At 51.0% G+C, this 23,526-nt stretch overlaps 1 protein-coding gene across 10 annotated transcripts in view; it reads left to right on the top strand.

The window, feature by feature from the left end:
- The window catches only part of Dysf (dysferlin), a 258,409-nt gene that overhangs the window by 167,639 nt on the left and 67,244 nt on the right, over nucleotides 1-23,526 (top strand). For all 10 annotated transcript variants that reach the window (XM_045151445.1, XM_045151441.1, XM_004668296.2 and 7 more), the window contains 8 exons: nucleotides 3,361-3,542; nucleotides 6,390-6,530; nucleotides 7,810-7,839; nucleotides 9,470-9,499; nucleotides 17,694-17,795; nucleotides 17,877-18,038; nucleotides 19,041-19,206; nucleotides 19,741-19,817. In XM_045151445.1, the coding sequence (XP_045007380.1) occupies nucleotides 3,361-3,542; nucleotides 6,390-6,530; nucleotides 7,810-7,839; nucleotides 9,470-9,499; nucleotides 17,694-17,795; nucleotides 17,877-18,038; nucleotides 19,041-19,206; nucleotides 19,741-19,817 (890 nt within the window). The remainder of the gene's footprint in view (nucleotides 1-3,360; nucleotides 3,543-6,389; nucleotides 6,531-7,809; nucleotides 7,840-9,469; nucleotides 9,500-17,693; nucleotides 17,796-17,876; nucleotides 18,039-19,040; nucleotides 19,207-19,740; nucleotides 19,818-23,526) is intronic.

The raw sequence follows: 23,526 nt of genomic DNA, 5'->3' as shown, positions 1-23,526 counted from the left end.
TTTGAGATGAGGTCTCATGTATCCCAGGCTGGCCTTGAATTTGTTATTTAGCCAAGGATGACCTTGAACTCCTGACCCACTCCTGTCTCCATTTCTGCTGGGATTATGGTATATGCCACTATGCCTGCCTCTCTTAATATAATAGAAAAAATATTGTGGCAAGATGGTTTTAACTTGCACACCCTTGACTGCTAGGTGTTTACTCCATTCTCCCCTGCCAATGGCCATGTCATGGTCGAAGGAACATTGGACTAGGAGTCAGGCCTAACCTGGCTAGCTAGGATCATGGGCCTGGTTAACTTGGTCTTCCTGGGCAAAGCTCCTTCTCTGACAAAAGGTGCCTGGTGGTCAGTGTTGGTTTGTGGGAGTGCAAGCTTTTGGGCTTCCAGAAGGTCTGTTCAGCAGAGCTGGGCCCCTAACTGCTTGGTTCAAGGCTCTGATCTAGCTACAGAAGGACCTGCATAGAACTCGGTGACAAGCCATTGGCTGTCTTGTGATGAGGAAGTATGGTGGCATCCTTGTGTGCTCATCCTTGTGAGGGCAGGTTGTGGTTCTTGCAGAGCTCCCATCCAAACCGGCTTGCTTCACCAGGCAGTGCTATAGTGGCCTGGCAGGTGCAGCCCGAGGTACATGGAGGATGGCCCTTCGCCCCTCCCTTCCTCCTCCCCTCCCCCATGCTTTGCTGTCCTGCTGGAGGGATGTGTGTGAGTCCATCTGCCCACTTTGCTGCTGCTTGTTTCTGCTTGTGGGGGCGGGGCAGGTCCTATTACATAGTAGCCCAGTGTCTGAGAACTCCGGCCTCCAGGCCTGTGCTTTACAATGCCTTTGTTGTGCTTGTCCCTCCCTTGGGCGGGTGGGGCATGCGTATGTGGGTCTGGTTGAGTTTTGTTTGCAAGCCGCCCCTCCGTGTGCCCCCAGCCCTGAGCTCATGGAGCTGCTGGAAAGAGCAGCCTGCTTGGGGGCCCGCGTGGGGGGTGCTGCCAACACCAATACGCTGTGCATAGCCGCTACAATGCGCAATTGTGATCTTTGTGTAAACGCAGTCGGTCTGGGGCCCGCACGCTTATAAAAATAAAGCGTTGGGAAGCATGGGGGGTGGGAACAAAAGAGGCTTTTTCGCCGGCTCTCTAATATGGTTTTATTTATCGGAACGCGCCCTCCTTCTCTTACTGGAACTGGGAGAGGTTCTCTGCTAAGCCTGGAGCTGATGGTATCACAGCCAGACGTTTTCATTAAATGTGCAGACGCCGCCAGGGCTTGCCAGGGGCAGGAGGGAGAGGGCTCGAGGCCAGCCTACCAGGGCCTGTGCATGGATGGGGGAACCCTGTAACAGGGATGTCCGCCCCCTTCTTTTGTGGGGGAGACTTTCTGCCAAGGGCTTCCCATTGCCCTCTTCCACCTACAGGGCCAAGTTCAAAGCCACATCCCACAGGATGCCCTCTTCCACTGCTGTGCCTCTGTAGCTGAGCTGTCAGGCTGGCCCTGGGCCAGGTGAGCTGTCATCAGCCAATCTTGTGTAGTCCTGCCATAGGTGCTCATGGCCTCTCTTCTGACGGCAGGTGCCCTCCCTCTGACATCTGGTCATTTAGGAGATAGCTCCAGTGCTGCCTCTGCTCTTTCTGCACCTAGTGCACGTCCTATTCTTGACCACCCTCCCCTTTCTCTGCCATCTCCTGTGCACTGGCCATGGCTTGCCCCAAGTCTTTCTGTAGCCGGGGACCCTGTTATACTTCCTGACTTTTGGAAATACTATGTCCCTATCCCAGTCCTAGGATCAGGGTTGGTCAGCCCTGTATGCTCTGAATCCCCCAAGGTCCTCCTGAGATCACATGGGGAGTTAGTGGTGGTGTTGGGGCTGTCTTGTGGCATTGGTGTGCAGGGCACTAAAGGATGGGGTAGGGGCCGAGCATATGGCTCTGTTAGGACCCCACACTCAGTTTCTCCAGATGTCCAGGCCCGAGCTGTTTGCCTTCTGCATTAGGTGCCCTCAACAACTGCCATTTGGAGTCTTTCAAATGGCAACAGGGCTAGAAAGACAGCTCAGTTGGTAAAGTGCTTGCTTTCAAAGCAAGAGTACCTGTGTTTGATCTGCAGGACTCATATTAAAAACAAACAAACAAACAAACAAACAAACAAACAAACAAACAAACAAACCAAGCTGAGCATGGTGGCTTAATGCTTGCAATCCCAGTATACTGGAAGATGGAGAAAGGATCCCTGGATGGCTAGCCAGAGTAGCCTCCCTGGGGAGTTCCAGGTCAATGAGAGAGCCTGACTTAAAAAAGATGGATGCCATTCCTGAGGAATGCACCCGAGGTTGCCCTATGGTCTCCACACACACACATATGACAATTAACAGAACCCTGCTGCAAATTGATGTTTTGAGAGAAGGTGGTAGAGTCCTTTCCTTGTCCCAAACCTTGCACACTCATTCCTGTGGACCATCTCTTGTACTAGCTTCCTTGAAGGCAGCATCAGCCTTGTTAGAAAGGCAGGGATCCCACCCATTACCTACACTTCCAAGTGATTCCATGGTACCTTCACATTTGAAGACCACTGTCCTTGAATCTGCTCTAATTATACCAACTTGCCTTGGGGACTAGTCAGAGAATATGACTATGGCCATGTCCCAGGCCAGTGAGTCTGGCAGGCTGCACAGGAGTTTGGGGCAGTAAAGAGCTCACACCTCCCTCCCAAGGCTGAATAGCTCAAGTCCGTGCACATCTGAGCCAATGCCATCTCTGCCAGGACCTTTACAACAGCCCCAGAACTGCTCTCTCAACTCCCTCTGCCCCTCCAGCCTGCTCTTCATCTGGCATCTGCTCATGTCCTACCAACAGCGTCGCAGAGCTCCCAGAGCCCAACATCTGGACTCGATTTTCCCTTTCTAAGGAAGCTAGATCCCCCATTCACACACTCCCCTTCATTTTCTATTTTAGGGCTCTGATCCAAATTGTTTCTGGGTTTGTTTGTGCTTGTAGCTTAGGTTTTGTTGAAATCACATTCCAAGCTTCCTACACCTAGCCCTGAGCCTGTTACATGGAAGGCACACAATTGCTGTTTGGGTAAAAGAATGGATCACATATACACCCACTTTCTCTGGCTGCACCTTGCTCACAGTGGACAGGAAAGAGCAGGCAAGGGAAGGGCTTGGGGTTTCGGGTTTCCAGGTTGAGGCCAGTCTCCATTTCCATGTGGCTGTCAGCTGGTCTCAAGGAGGGAACTGGGAGAACCCCTGTGGAGACAGCTTCCCACAAGCTCCAGAGAGGCTCCCATAACCCCATCCAGCTTTGTTAAGCTTTGTGGCCCTGGTGGCTGATCCCTGTTCTGTTCCATCTCCTTCCCCACCCGCCCTCACAGATCCCTATGCCATAGTCTCCTTCCTGCACCAGAGCCAGAAGACTGTGGTGGCCAAGAACACTCTCAACCCCACCTGGGACCAGACCCTCATTTTCTATGAGATTGAGATATTTGGTGAGCCAGCCAACATCTCCGAGCAGCCGCCCAGCATTGTGGTGGAGCTATATGACCACGACACCTACGTGAGTGTGCCTACCTGGCTCCCTTGTCCCGCATTGCCCATACCAAGGAGAACCCTGCCGGGTCTTCATACATTCCTGGTCCCCCACCTAACTGGTGTTCCTTAAGGCTGGGCCATGTGACCTTCTCCAAGCCCTCACATATATGATTTCAGCAGATAAATGGAATGCTGGTCCTTGTGCTGTGACCCATGGCAGACATTACTACTCAAGGAGGAGACAGATCTAGAATGAGCATGGGCTGTGAATCAGGAACCTGTATTTCCCCTGCCACCTCTTCCTGTCTCCTTTTCAACATTGGGGGCTTATGTTGATTCCATATGTGTTTATTTAGCACTAACTTACTGGCTAGACACTACTTGCCTGGGGTTTGTCTCTTGGTGAGAGCCGAGACTCACCCAAAGCATGGAGAATCCTCATAGCATGTTTCCAAATACCATGCTGCTCTGTGGCATAAGCGGGGCCTCTTTATGGCACTGTCTAGTAAGACTTTGCTCCATAAGGGCCTGCTTTATGGCCATGTCATGCAGGAGAGGAGCACACTGCTAGGGAGCATTTAAAATACACTTGCACCAATGAAGAAACTGAGTTTTCAATTCTGTTTAAATGTTCATTTAAATAGCTGCAGGTGGCCTCTGTTTCAGTACTTGATAGTGTGGTTCTAACATGTTCCTTGCAGGCAGCCTTTGCTCCAGGCTGGCATGTCAAGGGAGTCTGTGACAGAGGCCCTAAGATGAATGTGATTCAGGCACCAAGAGGCATTCCATGAGTGCAGGGCAGTGGGAGGCTGAGTGGAAGGGATGAGGCCAAGGGCGTGGGGGGCTTTGTGTCCAGAGAGACATTTTAAGAAAGGAAATTGGATGCTACCAGAAGAAAGACTGAACAAGTAGGCCGGGCCTTTGTTCAGTGGGATGGAAGATGTTTCCAGAGAGAGGTGCCATGATTGCATGTCAGAGGCCTTGGAACCAAGGTATAGGGAGGTGATGCTTATAGGGTGCCTGGTAGATGATGAGTGGCTAGCAGTGGACAACATGGTCCTGGGCACAGCATCCTGTCTTGGAAACTCTTTGAGGGAAAGTTGAGGCTGTGGGGAGACAACTGGAAGAAGTGCCATTGGGACAATATAGAGAAGAGTTCAGGGCCTGCCACCTGTGGGGCAGGAGGAGGAGGGAGGCAGGGGGCTGGGAGGGGACTGAATGGAAGGAGCAGGCACAAGTGCTATTGCAAGATGAGCCACAAGGCACCCAGACTTTGCCAGAGCTCTGTGCAGACCTGCCCACCCATACGTAGCTATGGCAGCTCTTTCTGGAATCATCTTCCACATCATGTCTCTCCCCTCATCTCATTGCTACTCCTGACCCAGGTGGAGCAGAGTCACTTCCTAAAGCATCTTCCTCAAACATTGCTTTGAGTCTACTACTAGCCTGTAGGCCAGACTGGGTGGGGGGTTACAGGGGAGAACTGTGGCCTGTTCTTAGAGTGTGGTAGCTGGATGCAGGGTCCTGTGAGTGAGCTAAGGTTGTGCCCATTGTGAATCTTAAATTCTATTAAGTCCCACCCTTCTGTAGGACCCAGCAGTTACAAGGGAATTCTGGACTATCACCTGATGGTGTGACATGTGTCCAAGAGCTGGTAGCCTGTTGCATAGCTCATAAGATGTTGTGGTCCCCTGCAGTAGTGTCAAGACAGTCAAGGCTGCCTCCAGGCTCTTGCCTGAGGTATTGTGAGCCCATGGTACCATCTGGCTGCTAAGGTCTGCCCACTGCCCTGAAAGCAGTGTGCAGTCTATTGTGTCTGAAAATGGGAGAGATGGGCACCAGAGTGGGAGCAGGGTAGTGAAAGCTGGCAGAGGCCAAAGGGCTGCTTGGGAAGATGAGAAGTCATAGGGCCAGACACTGTTCTCTGGCCAGCAGGATCCAGGGATGGTACCAGGCAGAAGACATTCTAGGAGAAGACATCAGCTTAGTAAGACTTTGATGAGCAGAACCACAGTTTTCTATGTGGAAAATGGGGGAATTTCATGGTAAAATGAATAGTCAAGAGGTACAACAGTCCTAGGTATGTTAAACACCTCTTGGTGGAGGGCATTTAGGAAGTATAGGCAGGCTATTTTCCCCTGCTTTCTGATGGACTCAGAGATGGAATAAACAAAAACAGGGTGAGCAGTAGTTGTGCTACTAGAGATGTTAGGAGCAGAGCCTAGGGCCTTGGCCCTGGCAGTCCTAACAAGCCAGGCTCAGCCACCACCCACCTTCAACAGGCCAACCAAAGAGACAAGAGATAGCAAAGGAGAGAAGGTACATTATCCAATATGGCCACATTGGGAAGAGAATAAATCTTCTTGCCCTGACATGAGGCTTAGGTTGAAATAGAGGGCAAGAGATCCACACAACAGTTCTGGTCAGGCTGTGGTCTCTGCCGTCATGGACCCTGGTCTGACAAGTTGTCAGATCTGTGGGAAATCCTTTTATGGGTGACAATTTCCTCCTCTAACTGGCACCAGGGCTCCAACCTTTTCCTTCTCCAAGCATGAGATTCCTAGAGAAATTCTAATTTGGAGGCCCATTGTTTCAATAGTCTGATAGTCACAAGGGTACAAGTATCTCTTTCGAATATCTTCCTGCCAGGACAGTTACACTGGGACATTCGGAGGATTTCTCTATCATGGTGGGAATTCTAACCAAGTTTAGCAGCAGAGGTAGTAGCATCTTGTCCTCAAAATCCCTTCAGGATGGCAGGGCTGCCTTGACTTCTGAAGCCCTCTCCCTCAAGAGGCAGGATGCAGGTCTGGTGAGTTCTCAGGGGCACTTCCAGCTCTAGCAGACAGAAGATGCACCTTTCTGTCTCTAGGGTGCTGATGAATTTATGGGCCGCTGCATCTGTCAGCCAAGCCTGGAACGGATGCCCCGGCTGGCCTGGTTTCCGCTGATGAGGGGCTGTCAACCAGCGGGTGAGCTGCTTGCAGCTTTTGAGCTCATCCAGAGAGGGAAGGTAAGGCTGGTGTTTTCTAGACTTGTGATGGGGGATAGCATGAGTCAGGGGTGGGTGCAGGGACAGGGCAGCTTTCTTCCCTCCAGGGCTCAGGTGGTTCCTCTAAGGCCAGGCCTCCCACAGTCATTCACGTTGCCTATCATTTCTGACCTGCCAATCAGAAAGATCCATTTTGGAGGTAGCACGTTGGGTTCTGGAATGTCTGAGTCCTCGAGTCAAACTTTGACATAATTTCTAAAAAGCAGGGCATCCGTGATCTGGGTGAGGCACCTCAAGTATAGGGAGTGGCATACTGGGGACAGGTAGGATCTCTGGTCTCATGCTGGCTTTGCTATGGCTTGGCTATGTCCCTAACAGGCACATCCCTAACCTCAAACAGATGGCTGGGGCTTGGGGAGATAGCTCAAGATATAGGCACAGAGCTTGCCTAGCAAGCATGGGAACCTAAGTTCGGGTCCCCAGAACCCACATAAAAAGGTCTCAGCATGGGCTGGGAAGATTGTTCAGTGGTTAAAGGTGCTTGCTTGTAAGCCTGCTGGCCTGAGTTTGATTTCCCAGCACCCACATAAGGTCAGATGCAAAAGTGGTGCATGTGTCTCTAATCCCAACACACCCACAGCAATGGGAGATGGAGCCAGGAAAATCTAGAACCATCAGTGGCAGAGCAATGAGAGACCCTGTCTCAAAGGGGAAAGGAGAGGACAGACACTATGAGGTTGTCCTCAAGCCTCCACATGCACACCCCCACCCACAGACAAGTTTCTTAAAGAGCTGAACATGGTGTTCATGCTTTTAATTCTAGTGCTTGGAAGGTTGAGACACACAGGTCCCTGTAACTCACTGGCCAGCCAGTCTACTTGTTGAATTCCAGGCCCACAATAGACCTTATTTCAAAAGGACATAAAGATGGATGGCCTTCATAAGGAATTGTCCTCTAGTTGGCACATGCTCACATGATCATACATATGAGCACACGTGTTCACTTGCACACGCATGAACATGCACATGCATGAATTAAAAAAAAACCCAAAACACAAGAGGCTGGGTTGGCGCTCTGCCTTACCTGGGTGTGTTGTGACCCCAGTGTGTTAGTTGCTGCAAAGCATGCTTCAGGTTAGGTGTCTGGGGTCCCAGCACATGACCACGCAGCTTCTTCCTGTACTCCCTATTCACAAGCATAGTCCATTAGTGTACTTTTATATTTGCCTGGCCAGGGTGAAAATGAGGGGGCTGGAGTCTTGGGTGACAACTATGTGACCAAAATTTTTTTCCACTTTAGCCGGCCATCCACCATATTCCTGGCTTTGAGGTGAGTATTGTCCTAGCCTTTCCCTGTAGCCTCTTTGGCTCTTCAGGCCCTTCTAGGTGAAAGATGGCAATCAAAAGCCCTGTTCCAGCCTGCCTGAAGGCTTCTTCAGGTGGAGGCTTCCATAGGGCCCCAGGGCAGGGGGATAGGGTCCTCATTTTACTCAGTCACCCTGCAAGGCAGAGGCACAACCTGCCCTTCTCCTGGAGAGGGTAGAGAGGCATGGAATCTAGATTGCAGGGACCTCAGGGCTGTCCAGCCAGATGCTCCAGGTAGGGTTGGGCAGTAGATTCACTGGAGTGATTTTTATTTTATTTATTTAGTTTTTCAAGGTAAGGTCTTGCTCTAGCCCAGGTTGACCTGGAAATCACTATGTACTCTCTGGGTGGCCTTGAACTCACAGCGTTCCTCCTACCTCTGCCTCCTGAGTGCTGGGATTAAAGGCGTGTGCTACTATGCCGGCTGGAGTGCTTTTAAAATGGGTATAGGTCTCACCCTAGACTAGGTGAGCCATGGCCCCTGGGGCTGTGCCTAGGCTGGCTCAGAGTCTTTTAGCATCGCCTTTCAAATGCAGCCTAGGATGAGGACCAGAGACTCAGAAAGTATGGTTGCCTGGCATTGTTAGAAATGTCATTGTTGTTGGACATGATGGCTTACAACTTTAATCCTAGCACTTGGGAGGCTAAGATAGGAGGCAAGGTTTACTGTGAGGTTGAGGCTATCCTGGGTTACAGAGTGAGACCTTGCTGCAAAACAAAACAACACAAGCTAACAAAAAACAACTACTAAAAAGAAATGCTATTCTGGGGCCACTCGTATCCTCTCAGGGCGTGGCCTTGCACCCAAGGCTTTATTGGCCCTTTGTGGCATATGCTGTCCTCAGTATCAGAATTTTGGTCAGCCCGGTTGGCCAGAGCATTCCTTTCTCAGGACCATTTCTTCTCTTATGCCAGTGACAGGTATTTGTCCCTTCCCTCCTCCCTGGGAGCGTGGTAGAACTGGTCAAGTTGGCAGGTCCCAGGCTTATTTGACATCTTACTTGAAACTGGTCCTGGCTCAGTTGCAGCTCTTAGGCTGGTAGTATACTGCATTGGCTACATGAATCAGTCCACCTGAGGTCTAGATGGTTCTAATTTTGTTGGCCTCTTCTCACATACTCCTACTCCTCTTGCCCTTCCTGTTTGTCCTGCCTGAGCTACAGCTTCAGTTTTGCCAGTCCTGGGAACTCCAGGTGGTTTTAGGTGGCTCTCCTGGGCTTTGAGTCCACGTGCCCCAGAAGGCAAATAGCTCCAAATGGGCAGGGGCCTGACTTCTCCCTGAGGTTGCCATGCAAGGTCCTTCCTACCACCTATCTTGCTAGTCTCATGTCACTTTCAGAGCCAACGAGGTTCTAGGGTTGGGTTTCATTTAGCTTTTCCCGAGACCCTCTGGCTCCTTCCCTATTACCTTCCTCAGGAAGCACTTAGTGGGTGTGGCTAGAGATCTGACCCTTAGTGGGAGGGCATTTCTGGGGACACCTCTCTGAGTATTTCCTGAGTGCCCATGTCTGGCCCAGAAATTGCTCCTGGTTACTAATGGAGAAATTTTACTCTCCCTGTTCCTTTTACTGTCTCTTGTCTATGGAACATCCCAGGTGCACGAGGCATCAAGGATTCTGGATGAGGTGAGCTGGGCTTCTGGCTGGGATGGGTGGCAGACACAGAGGGCTCCAAGGTTCCTGGTACCCAGCAGGCACCCGTCACAGGGTGACTGCATTTTGTTCCCCATGCTCTGTGTGTGGAGCCACGACTGCTCAGGGTGTGTCCTGTGGATGATTCTAGCCCCAGAGGCTGACTGCCCTCTTGTGAGGCCACACTCACTGACCCAGACCACTTGCCCAGTATCAAGTCCCATCTACTTGAGTACCAGGTGTCATATTTTCAAGAATAAAATTCTCAACAGATGCCAGAGTTGCTGAGTAAACCATTCTGGCAGTGAGTCAGCATTTAGGAAAAAGAGGATATGTTGTAAAAGGAATAAAAGAAAGATTGACTAAGAGACCAGTTTGCTATAGAGAAATGCCGAGATGGGGTTCTTTTTTGGGGAAAGGTTTAAAGGGTCATTCAGCCACCGAAGAGCATGACAGAGTCACCAAAGCCTGAGGAGGGCATTACCTCTGGAGAATTAAGGGAGTTCTTGCTTTTTATAAGTTTTTGAGGGAGAAGGAAAGTCCTAGACAGGATCCAGGGCCATCACTTCGGCGGCCTTGGGTTTTGCAGGCAGTAGGGGCTGGGCGCGGCTCTCCTCCGTGGTTCTGGAATCCCGGGTAGCCAAGACCTCAGAAACTGTGTCCTAACACAGGTGTTTCATTCTGTCCAAGGGCCCAAGGCGCTTGTTTGGGAGATGGGATGGAAGAGGTTTGTATTTATGTGAAGCAGGCCATGTGTTTGAGGCGGGAAGCATATTGCATTAGGGCTTCTGTGAGGAGCTGTGGTCAGAGGCCTAAGCGAGAGACAGGAAGAAAAGCCAAGGTGGGAGCTGGGGAAAAGGGCAGCTACTTCCTCCATCAGGGCCTCTCATGGCTTGTCTGGGAGAGGATAGCAGTTGACATTTTTAGTGCAATTTGAATTGGAGGAAGAGGCACAGGATCAGGATAGGGGAGCCACATTCCTCTCAGACCCTTGTCTCGCTGCCTTTTGCTCCCAGGCCAATGTAGGGGTGGCCAGTGGCTGGCCATCATTGAGCCTGACAGGCGGCCTTCTGCTTCTGGCTGTGTGGAGAAACTGCCGATTTGGAAGGGGAGCCAGAACCCTGGCCAAAACCCGCAGCCTGCGCTGAAGAAGACCCAGCCCAGGGATGAGTTATTGCAGAGTCAAAATCCTTCATAATGGATTTGTCATCATCCGTAATAGCGAAGGTTCAGACTCTGAGCACCGGGATGTGGCTGTGGCCTGGTTGTCAGGAAGGAAATCAAAACTACAGCTTGGGGCCAGATCCTTAAAAGGCCAAGTGGCAGGGCCAGTCAGACCCTAGGCTGAGGCCTCCCATGGTCAATAGCCTGGGAAGGTTTGCGAGGCACACACAGAGCTAAGCCAGCAAGTTCAAGGAGTCTAAAACCCGGGAGAAGATGACTTTGTGATGGCCCTCAGCCCTAAGGGGTCCTAACCCAGTCCTGCCCCCTAGCTTATCCCATTTCCTGTGTTTAAAGGCTGAGTCTCCTTTCAAGACCCCCAGAGTCTAGGTGGAAACAGGCTGGTTCCCCTGAAGTTATGATCCTGTGGGAAGCCTGACACCTTGTTAGGGCTTTTCTATTATATTTATGGTGACCCAGTACTTGCCCATGTCCCCTAATCTGCTACCCCATCACTGTGCAGAGTATTCTAGCCGTGCTAAGGAACACTGGAGCCTGGTGGGAGAAAGGGTGGCAGGAAGTGCTCTACTGAAGGCCACATGAGTTGGGGAGCCAAGGGTCCATTTGGGAGGTGTGGGGACCTGTTGGAGCTGGGCCAGGGGGGACAGATGGGCCAGCAAGTCTGAAAGTGGTTTAAGCAGGGAAGCACTTCTCTGCTAGCATGCTTCCCATGAAGAGTCGCATGTGCCCTTGTGACATCGAAGAGTCTATGAGTGACATGTGCTCTGGAGTAGTTGGCTTCCTGGAAGAGGGGACACTGAGCGAGTGTTTGGAGGAGGGCTGGGAAGCAGCACCCAGGGCCAGTGCACTGAGGACAGTCCCCTCTCCGAGGACATGCGCCCATCGGAACGTTGCTCTGTGGGGTATTAGATGGGAAAGCCTTATTGCCGTCTGTTCTGGGGACTTTCTGATGTTCCCATGTCCGGGAGGTTTGGACCTTTGCACAGAGACAGAGAAGAGAAGGCGACTTCTGGCTCCAGGGCCTCTCAGCCCTTGTCCTTTGTCTCAGCCCCTTCCCACCCTCCTGGTGTCGCTCTTCCTCCGTGTGCTTCCTGGCCCATTTCCCTCCTTTCACCTCCTAGAAGCCTTCCTCTTATTTCCCTCCCTCCTTTCTTTTTGGTCTGGAGAACAAAGGCAGTCTAAGCTGCCAGGGGGAATGAGTTCAAAGGAACTGCAATTTTAGATTTCCTGAGAACTGGCAAATGCGTGCATGCACGTGTGTGTATGTGGACCCACTCGCGAGAGCGCACATGCGTGTACATGTACCAGAGATGTGCTGGTGGGCTGGAAGAAGACTCTGATGGGCACATGGTCCTGATGGTGGATCGGGGTGTGGTAATGCTGCCTCTTCTCTCCTGCTAGGAGGCAGAGGGATGCCCATGTAGAAGATGGAAGGCTGCATGCTTCCTGGCTATTTCTACTGCTGGCTGGTGACAGTGGGTGGGGTGGGGGGAGGGGGCAGCCAGATGTTACCCTATCCTTTATCCTACAACATCCAGGCAACAAGAGTGTATAAATTTTACTCAGAGACATACCCCATGTTCTCTCCTGTACCCCATCATTCACTAGGAGGGAAAATTTGCTGCTTTGTCATCAAGAAAATGAGCCGAGTGTCTCCCCCCATTCCTGTCTCCTCCCCCAAAAGGCCTTAATATGAAACACTGTTTTCCTGGGAAGTGTAATTAGACCAGCATGTTGTTCCTAAGGAGCTGGGCGGGGTCCTCAGACAATGGAGCCTCCCTCCTGCCTGGCTGCCCCCTGCCTGCAGCTCCCCTAGGAACCACCAGGATGAGTCCAGATGGTTCCACTGGCTTTCCTGGGTAAGGTAGGAGTCTAAGGGCTACTGGTGACAGGGCTGTCAAGGTGGCTGGAACAGCCTGTCAACATATCCTCTGCCTTGGGAAGAGCATCTGTCTAGTGTGGCATCAGTAAGGACTTGATAGAGCACCCCCCCCCCCATACTCTCCTCTGCCTGCACTGGCACAGGGCCTCAGCTCCCTATGCTGTACCATGGGATAGATGGATCAAAAGAGGTCGAAGTGTGGCTTCTGCAGATAAGAGAGGGAGCCTCAGTTGTCTCTGGAGACTTGGGTCTGACCCTGCCTGTCTGTAGACCCCATCGATGGGTTATCCCAGCTTTACCCTGCATGCAGCATGGGCCAGGAAGGTCCCACCTGGCTTGATCTGGCTTAAAGGATATGGCTGCCTCTCAGAGGGGCTGAACGAAGTAGATCCTGAGGCTCAGGAGCTGGCTGTGTGGCCCAGGCCTCTGGACTTCTCACATGGGATGATCAAAGATCAATTAGGACCCTTGGAACTGGGTGTGTGTGCAGGTGGCCACTTAGGTTTAAAGCTATCAGAGGCCAAGGCTATGAGAAGGTTCTGGAGTATTTGGGATAATTTTGTGGCTGTGGGGGGGGGGGGCTTAAACTAGGCCCTGAACACTGATAGGTTCGGAAGGCAACAAAGAAAGTTATCCCAACCTTGCTGGGAGCTTGCTCCATGGTGAGGGAAGGTTTGGGCTGAGAACCTGGAAGCAGATGGTACCATGGGAAAGGAGAGTTATTTCTTTACCTACTTCTCCCATATTCCCTCCTGTATTTCCATTATCCATCATTCTCATTGCCTACTTGGTGGACTTTGGGCTGGTGTATACCACAGAGCTGCTGGTTAGCCAGGGGCATAGTCTGATGAACACAGATATGGTGCCAGCGATGGATGTGTCTTCCAGTGGGACTAGGGAAAGGGGCTCTGGGATCTATGGAGATGCTCACAATTGAACTCAGGGCATCAGTGAAGATTTACATGGATTTGAATTTAAGCAGGAGGCGGTTGGACTGCATTTCATAGAGTAAGCACTGAACTTCAAGCTGAGGAAAGCACAGTGCCTTCTGTCCTCTAGAGCTCAGGAGGGCACAGAGGAGAGTATCAGTTCTGTGGACCCTGGAGGGGAAATTTGTATGTTAGAGATATGAGGAGACAAATCATCAGATGAGGGATCTTGGAGGGCATGACAGATGGCAGACTTTTCATGTCCTGAATGGGTGGGAGCATGAGTGATATTTTTAAGTATCCTGCTTGCGGAGATTAGCTGGCATTGGTAGTTGGGGTGTGTGACCATGGAGGGTCGTGTCAGGGGCTCCAAGCCATAGAAAGAAAACACATGGATGCTTAAGAGAGAGGGGGTAGGAAAGGGAGAGAGAAGTGCTTTAGGGACAAAGTCACCAATGTTTGGTGAACAATCAGACATTGTAATACGAGGGAGAATATGCCAAGGATTTTATGAATTTTCCTTTTTTTTTTTTTTAAATCTTGGTTGTCTAGGTGGATGTTGGGGCCAGTTTCTAAGGTGGCATTGAAGGGAGCAGGTGTCTTCAGGGATAAAAAAGTAAATTTGGTTTTGGACAAGTCCATTGCCAGTGGGGTGTGTAGATAAACTTAGTAGGAAGATGGTAGGAATGGGGCCTTGGGACTTAGGAGGGATGATGAGGAGCAGAGAAAGCCCAGGAGGAGCTGGGCTGAAGAAGGGAAGAGTCTACCAGGGAGACTCAGGCTTGAGGGGAGGAACAGCAGCATGGAAATGAGCAAGTTGTCTAAGGAGGGATGCGGGGGTCAGCTTGGTGGGCACTGCCAGGGGTGAGAGAAATAAGAGCCCCCAAGAGTGAGTGGCTGTTGACTTGGGAGAGAACTTTCCAGGGAAGGGTGATGGGACTGAAGCAGAGGGCAGAGAGATGGGAGATAGAGGCAGAGAGAGAAATGAGAGGAAAAGGCTTCCTAGGACATTCAAAGGAAAGGGTGAGGGTGATAGAGAGCCCTGTAGGTAGGAAAATAGAAATCTGGAAGGAAGTGCCAAGGACTAGGATAGGGCACAAGGAAGTCTAGGGATGCAGAGGGCATTGAGGAGCAGATGCAAAGTCATAACTTGGGGATGAGCAGTGTGGCTTCAGGGGACAGAGGACCATGGTGCTGGCTTGCAGGCTGGGTAGAGAGGACCACAAAGACAGAGATACTGAAAAGCCACAGCAAGTGACATGGGGGCAAGAATTTTGTGGTGCTTGGGAACAGTATGGTGGCCAGAGCTGGCCTCAGAATGCATATGACAGCTTTGTGCTGAAGAAGTGGTCCTTGGACTTTCCTCAGCCTCTGTTCCTGCTTCTCTCACTCTTGCCTGCGTGGGCCGGATTCTAGTTGTGTTCTCCTGCTTTCTATCTCCAGGGCCTCTTCCTAATGGCACTATGCTTTCCTGTTCAGGCCCCTGCTTCTGTTCTCTTTGGGGAATAGGCTTCTGACTGAGGTGCCTGGTCCTCAGTGCTTAGAGAGGATAACATCATCATGGAGCTCAGGGGAGCTGGAAGGCCAGGTGGACATTGGGGAGGAGGGATAGAAAGACATCCCAGGGATAGCTAATGAGTTCGCTTTGGTAACTGTAAAATAGTGTTGTAGCTACAAGAAGACTGATTGCTGTGCCTCTCCACTCAGTGCAGCTTGGGGCCCATCTCTTCCTTTGCTCTTTTTGGTTGTGGTTCTACTTTGGGATGGACATCAGCCATGAGAGACCAAAGACAGGCCACGAAACAGCCCGTTTTCTAAAGAGGCCACCCCTGCTATTAGTGACCTTGGATTGCCAGGTCAGACATCACACTGGGAGTCCCATTCGCACCCAGCCACTGTGGTAGCTTTGTAGGCTATGCTTCTGTCTTCTGGGCCTCCTCTTCTGGAGTCTGTGATGGGCACAGCATCCCTGCAGGTGTGTGTTTGGACAGTTCTTTTCATCACTGTCCTTGACTAATTAAAATTGTAAGTTCTTCCTATATCATGCCACCTGTGGGGGTCCTGGGGGAGACTGAGCAGTTCCTACTTTGTAGCCTAGTGATGTGTGGGAGGGTTATATGGTCAGTATTGTTCTGGAAGGGGCTTTCGGTGGTTCAGCTCTCCCCAGGCATTCTGAGAAGGGAAATACCAAGCCCAGTGGTCAAAACCATGGTGCTGACAGCAATGGCAGCCGTAATTACTGTCATACCACTTACTGAGCACTGTCTGGTGCCAGATATTGTTCATGTTCACCCTCTCACTAGGTTCTCAGAGCAACTTCGTGGGAGTATTGTTAGTCTCAGTCTCTATGGGACACTGAATCATTGAGCCTGAGTAATGTGCCCCAGGTCACAGAACCAGGAAGTGGTAGAACTGGGACCAGAGACCAGGGCTGTCTGCTCCCAGAACTGGACTCCTCACTACTGCTGTGGGTCAGGGCAGATTGGTGGCCAGTGGGTCTCTGGATAGGTGAGCTGGCTTGGGCTGCCATGAAGCTTAAGGAAGGTAGGAGGAAACTGTTCTAACTGCTTTTGCCATTGATGTTAGAGCATCTGTTCATGGATGTACCAATCTTTCTGAAGGGTGCCAAGGCAAATCAGTTGGAGAATGAATCCAGTGATTCTATTGCTTATTCAAGGGTCCAGCACAGCCCCCTCAGTGATAGTGAACTGCTTCTTAATGTGAAGACCTTCAGGTGTGGATGTGCAGTTTGGGCACTGCACTACACAAGGGCTTTTTATCTAAAGGGGTGCAAATTCTGGCACAAACATCAATATTCATGTTTATTATAAAAGCTTTCCAGTAGGTGGCAGTAAAGTGTCTCAGTCTGAGAAACTCATAAAATATGATCATTTTCTGACATGGAAATAAGTATATTAAAAAAGGACATCTTACTTTAATTGCCACAAGTGCCCCTCATAGTCTCAGTGAGAATTCATGTGAGAATCCATCTCCTAAACATATAGGAATTGACTTCTTCAACCCTCATGACAGCAACTTGAACTAACCACAGTATAGATGATAGACAGGAGAAATAACCTCCCTGACCTCGTGATGGTGGAGCTAGTGATCACCCCCAGTGCCTAACTTGAGGCGGTACTGGCGTCCTTGCCTGCCCTGTTCTCCATGTAGTGCTGAGTGCTCTCTGGGGATTTCTGCCCAAGTCTTTTAGGAAAACCCTCAGTAGGTCAGCATTGCCACATGCCTCACAGATTTTTGGCTTGTGGTGGTGAGGGAGCCTCCTGCATAGCACCTTTGGGTGCTCTGGAGATGGTGGCCATACATCTTTTGTCTAATTTGTCCATTGATCTGTGTTTCCTGGTTTCTAGTGCACATGCTGTATGTACACGGTCTTTATTTTGTTTATGTGTTAGTGGTATGTGTGTTTGAATGTGTATATGAGCATGTAAGTAGAGTCTGGAGGTCATTGTTGGATGTCTTCCTGAATTGTTCCTCACTTTCAAGACAGGGTCTCTCATTGTACCTGGAGCTCACTCATTCAGCTAGACTCCAGCAAGTTCCAAGGATCCCTGTCTCCACTTCCCCAGCATTGGGATTACAAGCGTGTACCACTGTGCTCAGCTTTTATGTGGGTGCTAGGGGATCTGAACTCAGGTCCTAATGCTTTCATTGCAGGCACTTTCCAGAGGGAGCCTTCTCCCAGCCATGTGTGCACTCTGTTCTCATAGAGGACGTATGTGGCAGACAGAATTGAGATTGGAAGCTGTCTGAGCACAGACACCCAGGTGTGTCTGAGGCAAGGGGTGGAAAAGCCAGAGCAGAGGAACTAATGGGCTGAAGTGAATGGAACAAGATGAAGTGGGAGGGTGTGTGTGTGTGTGTGAGCATATGAGTGTGTTGGAGTGTGTGTGTTTGGTAGAGGGAGGAATTTGTATGTAGCTTAGTGTTGCTCTAGAGCATGCACTTATAAGAGGAGGATCCTTGGTCTTGCACAACACGCAAGCATTCTGCTCCTGGCCAGGTCCCACGTTTGCTTGTATCTTACCTTGCACTCCCATTTCTACCCTCTGGCCACCTACCTCTGTTTTTGTGTCTTGATGCCTGCCACTGCTTACTGTCCTACTTGTCCATTCCTACCTCACTGGCTTGGTCTCTCTCCCACCATGGACCCTGTTTCATTTGTTGTCCCTTGTAGTCAGAGGACACAGACCTGCCCTACCCACCTCCGCAGAGGGAAGCCAACATCTACATGGTTCCTCAGAACATCAAGCCGGCCCTGCAGCGCACAGCCATTGAGGTAAGCCCCCTACTGCTTCCTGCCCTGGCCTTGCCCAGGGCTTAGGGTCTTCTAGCCATTCTCCTTTTCCTCTATCTCCAGATCTTGGCCTGGGGCCTACGGAACATGAAGAGCTATCAGATGGCCAGCATCTCCTCCCCCAGCCTCATAGTGGAGTGTGGGGGCCAAATGGTGCAGTCTTGTGTCATCAGGAACCTTCGTAAAAATCCCAACTTTGACATCTGTACCCTCTTCATGGAAGTGGTCAGTCTTACTTACCTCCCCATTGCCTCCCTGCTGCTGCAGGAAGTCTGAGGGTTGGAGTGGAGCAACCAGGGGTTGAGTTCTAGTTTCCCATAGGACCAGTTCTTCATCCTGAAGCCCCAGGAACCTTTCTGAATCTGTTTCTTACAGGTCCAGTTTCCATGCTCAGGGCTTCCCCAGAGGCCCCCCTCCCCATATGCTGACCTTTAGTATCTCCTCCTAGGCTCCCTGCCTGGTCCTGCCTTAGCCCAGACCCTTGCCCTTGCAAGCCCTGGCCACAGTTTTCACTCCTCTCTAGCCCCTGGCCCTCAGTCTTCAGGTCTCCCCAGTCTTTCCCCACAATTCCCTATCATCAGCCCCCAGCCCTCACTAGCTCCTTGGGCTGCCTGGGCCTCGTGGTCTGTGCAAGGCAAATCTGAGGAAAGGGAAATGGTTTGTAAGATGAAAGCACTATAGAAATTCCAGGCCCAGTGGCTGTCAACAGGAGCCTCCTCTTGGCTGAGCCAAGCCGCCACTGAAGGAGAGCATATAAATTATTTCAAGTTATGTTCAAAGTGCTTTTGGGGTGAGGGGTAGAAGAATCTGGGCCTGCAAGCCAACTCCTAAGTATCCACTTGGGTGGAACTGTCTGTAAGAAATGTTGAGTCTTAGGCCAACTACCCCTCCCCCTTAGGAGCCAATGGAGGCTCCGGGAAAGTAGACTTGCTCAGACTTCACGCTGGGCTGGGTGTGTTTGGAAGACAAAGCTGTCAGGGAAGCTAGTCTCCACATATATCAGTCAAGGATGGACAGAAAGGTGTGTGGCCACTGTCCCCCTGGCCAGTTTCCGGGTCAGCAGCCCACCATTTTGGAGTTTGGACCTTGAGTCAGTGTGCCTTGTGGGTTCATAGTCACTCTTCTCCCTTAGTTTTGCCTATGAAGATCCTCCCTTGCTTTCTCCCTGAGACCTCCCAGAGCTGGGCTCAGACTTGAGTCTAGAGCTTCCCTCTCACCTCCAACTAGATGCTGCCCCGGGAGGAACTCTACTGTCCCCCCATCATGATCAAGGTGATTGATAATCGCCAGTTTGGCCGCCGACCTGTGGTGGGTCAGTGTACCATCCGCTCTCTGGAGAGCTTCCTGTGTGATCCCTACTCAGCTGAGAGTCCGTCCCCACAGGGCTGCCCAGGTACTGAGTGACTGAGTAAGAGTGGCTTTTTCTGATGTGGGATTCTTCCTTCCTCAGGCTGGGCACACCCTGAGCAGGTGCAGTATGTGTGTGTGTGTGTGTGTGTGTGTGTGTGTGTGTGTGTGTGTGTGTGTGTAGGAAGGGAGGTGAGGGGAATGGGGGAAGAGCGGAGGGGGAGGGAGATGTAGGGAGACAATGAGGTGGGAGTATGAGATATGATATGGGGGAGGAGCTGACGGGGAGATGTAGGGAGACCATGAGATGGGTTACAAGCTTTGAGGAGAGGAAGAAAGATGGTTGTGAGACAGGGAATATGAGAGAAATAGAGAGAGAGGGAGAGAGAGAGGGAGAGAGAGAGAGAGACAGAGAGAGAGAGACAGAGAGAGAAAGAGACAGAGAGAGAGAGAATCAGGAGAAACAAGGATTGGAGGAGAAGTCTGGTTGCAAAGGTTCAAGGGGTGGAGTGGAGATACTGGGGGGTCTGGTTGCAGTCCCCTGCTGAGTCCCTCAGGCCTGGACTTGCTATTTCTGCAGATGATGTGAGCTTACTTAGTCCCGGAGAAGATGTGCTCATCAACATTGATGACAAGGAGCCCCTCATTTCTGTGCAGGTAAGAAAGAGAATCTAGCTCTTCCAATTTCCCCTTCCTCCTGCATTCCTTATCTCTGTTTGCTCCTCCCTGACACTTTGCCACCACTTAGTCTTTTTTAAGCCCTAGTCGCTGGGTGCTGCTTGAGGGAACAATCTAGGTGGTACTCTCAGTCTGGTTGGAGGACAGGTATGTGTGTGTGGTTCTCATGGAAAGACTGAATCTTTCTCTTGGAAGCATGTGAGAAAAATGGACTTTTGCTCAAGATCATTCAGGATGTCAATTTGGAGAGTCGCAGGGAAGGAAGAAGAAAGGGAGGGTGGGTAGAAGAAATAGAGAGAAGAAGAAAAAGAAGAGGAGTAGGGAAAGGGAGGGGAAGAGAGGAGATAGTAGACAGGGTGAGGCAGTATCCCCTGTGCAGGTCTCTTCTTCTGGTGAGGGTTTTTCTGTGGGTTTGTGTTTGATAGCCCCTTAGAGGTAGCTTAGAGAGATAAGGCTGTGTCTTGGACAAGAGTATGTCTTGTGGCATCACCTGCTTTGAGGAACAGGAAAATAGTGTGTGTGTGGTGGTGGGGTTGGGGAGACATTAAACCCACATAGAGACACATAAGACCTAAGGCAAGTGTACTGGCCAAGATTCTGCAGAAAAAGTGGCCACAGCCAAGCTGAGTCTTAAGGAACAAAGAGTTGAGCACCAGTAATGCAGGGCCGTACATGCCAAGTTAAGGCACGTGGCCGGAGGCCTGTGGCATCTTTTATGTAGGGGAGCACTGTCTCTATTTGATGCCCTGAAGCAGCTCTGCATCCTATAGGGCCGAGACCACCCCGTCCTTCTAGGAGAGATAAAGAAAGTCCTGCCCTGATCACCAGCCTACATATCACATTGGTTCATGGTGTCACCTCTTAGCTGGCTGCACATGGTACTACTCCCACAGCGGGCCTCTTGGTATTCTCAGAGCTTTGGTCTGCCTTAGGCAGAGCTTCCCAGACTATGTGATGGCACTGTGCCCTCAGCTGTGGCCTGTTGATTTACTCAGAGCTTCAAGAATGCTCTGTGTACTTCAGACCATCTATCTATCTATGGCCTCGTACATGAGCACAAACCTGGCACTGGGCTGGCTTCAGGATCCTCAGAGCTCAGCTTTGCAGCTCTCCCCAGGCACATGTACATAGGGCTTCCCTCTGACATTGAGGGCCAGCTTTTACCATTTTTCCTTACTCCCATCTTTGGATTTTTTTTTTTTTTTTGGTTTTTTGAGGTAGGGTCACACTCTAGCCCAGGCAGACCTGGAATTCATTATGTAGTCTCAGGGTGGCCTCGAACTCACAGTGATCCTCCTACCTCTGCCTCCCGAGTGCCGGGATTAAAGGCATGCGCCACCATGCCTGGCCTCACTCCCATCTTTGCATCTCTGGTGTTTACTGAGCTTCATTGTTACTGAGGCAGGAGATCTTGCTCTATCTGTAACTGATGCTGAGGAGTCCTGGGCTCTAATCTGAGCCTCCAGAGCTCTATCCCACCATACTTTATGCTGAAGCAACCTTTGGCCCTGCTCAACTCTTCATTCTTTATGACTCAACTGAGATGTGGCCATTGTTTCTGTTGCAAGATCTTGTTCGCTGACCTGCCCTAGGACTCACATGTGTATCTTCTGTGTGCACGTGTCTCAGTCTCTTCCCTGGATGAAGTTCAGGACAACATCTGGAGTGCTTTCATCTCTGTGTTTCCAATGCCTAGAATAGGGCTTGACTTAAAGAAGGTGTTCTGTCAAAGTCAGTTGGGATGCACAAATGGGTAGGTGAATGGATGGTTTGGTTGCTGAATGGATGGACAGATGCATGGATGTGTGGGTGACTGGATGGTGGACAGGTGGACATATGGGGGATGGGTTGGTGGGTGGGGGAATGATAGATGGATGACCTGCCTACTGTCTCCATGGGTCTGAGAAGGGACATCTGGTAGTAAACCCTAGCAGCAATTTGAGGTAGCAAAAGTCTGTGTTTGTACCTTCTCACCTGGCTGGGTGCTTACAACTTTAAGTCCCAACTCTGACTTGCCTGGCCCTGGCTCCTACTTCCCATCCTCTCCATGAGCCTGCCTGGGTCTGCAGGGAAGTAGAGGGCTGCCTGGCAGGATTTCCACTCTGTGGTGTATACAGACTTTGATGGGGAGGGGCTGTTGGTCCTGATGGCTGCAAGCATAGCCAGAGGCAGACAGTAAGGAGGCCCAGTCTGGACGGCCTCTTGGCACTAACATGAGGGTCCTGGAGCTGGACCTGAGCAAGAGAATGCTCTGTGAGTGTGTGCTTGTGCTGCAGGCTGAGGTGTGGAGGTGTGGAGGGGTGGCCTGGCTTGAGAGGTAGGCAGAAGGAGGAAGTGGTATCAGCTTGCTCTGGTGGAGAAGGCCAGCTGGGTATAGTACTGGTTTCTAGGGACCTGTGGCTCTGTGGGAAAGCCCCAGCCTGGTATCTGGTTTTACATTGTGTTTCTTTGAGTGATCTGATATTGTTGAAAGTTTTCCCCTCCTTGTTTCCTACCTCTTCCGCCCATCTCTCCTTCACTGCTTAAGAGGCAGTGGACTCAGTGCCAGTAGTTTGCCAGATAATTATGGCTGGCCCTCTTCCCTCAACCCCTCTATTGCAGACACAAAAGGCTCTGGCTTCTGGGGCCTCTGGGGCCTCTGGGGAGGGGAGGGGGCAAGAAGTCTGGCAGAATTTGGGTGTTGCCTGGCTCCTGTTTGCCCCATCAGTGTGTCTCAGAGGCTTGCTTCAGTCTTACAATTGATGTCACTTTCAGGTGGCCCATGGAGTGCCGGCTTTAAACAATTCTAGCTCAATCCACCCTGGGCCGTACTCTGCCTCTTTTCCCTTTCTTCAGTTATACTTTCTCTCTGTTCAGGAAGCCTGTCTCTCACCTTCCCAGGTCCCCCAAGGAGCCCACTACACAGTTAGAATGTGTCCCCTGAGACTTGTGATGCTCCTGCCATGGCTTGAGCTTGGTTCAGCCCTCAGCTTTCTAAAAAGGCTTTGTTTGTTGTCGGAAATGTTCACTTCTGGAGGTACGAATAAGGCAGGTGTGCTGCATGCAGAGCCACAAGGCCTTCTGATGTGAGACCCTAAGCAGGTGGAGGCTTGCCCACTCTGAACTGTTTCTTCAGGCCAGGAGGGCTGAAGAGTGCATTGACTCCTCCATTTGTTCTTGGTCTTTGTGGCTGTTCTGTGAGTCGACTTCAGACTGGCAGTGTGGGGGCAGTGAGTGTGGTAAGGTGGTGGGTCTGTGCTTTTGGGTGTGTGGTAAAGTACCTAATGTGCACATGGTAAAGTGGAATGTGTGTGTGTGTGTATGCGTGTGGTAGAAGTGCATGTGTGCATGGTGAGTTTATGTGTGCATGTGGTAAGATAGGTGTTTCTGATAAAGTTGTGTTTGCTAAGATGCTGTGCATATGGCAAGGTGGTGTGTGTGCGTGGTAAGGTTGTGTGTGTGTATGTGGTAATGTGGTATATGTGTAAGGTGATGTGGTAAGGTGGTGCATATGTGTTTGTGGTAAGGAGGTGTGTGTATTTGTGGTGGGAGGAGTGTTACTGAGGAGACACCTGGCAGGTGGTGTGAAGAAACCCTCAGAAGGTGGCGCAGGCCTGCTCTTTCACTGACACTATGAGTTGAGGTGCTGAGCCTGCCAAATCCCAGGCCCCTAGGCCCCAGGGCTGGTGCTAATTTGGATCTAGCTGTT

This window comes from Jaculus jaculus, chromosome 6 (genome assembly GCF_020740685.1).
Source record: "Jaculus jaculus isolate mJacJac1 chromosome 6, mJacJac1.mat.Y.cur, whole genome shotgun sequence".
NCBI classification, from domain to species: Eukaryota; Metazoa; Chordata; class Mammalia; order Rodentia; family Dipodidae; genus Jaculus; species Jaculus jaculus.
This window is presented reverse-complemented; position numbering and strand designations above follow the sequence as displayed.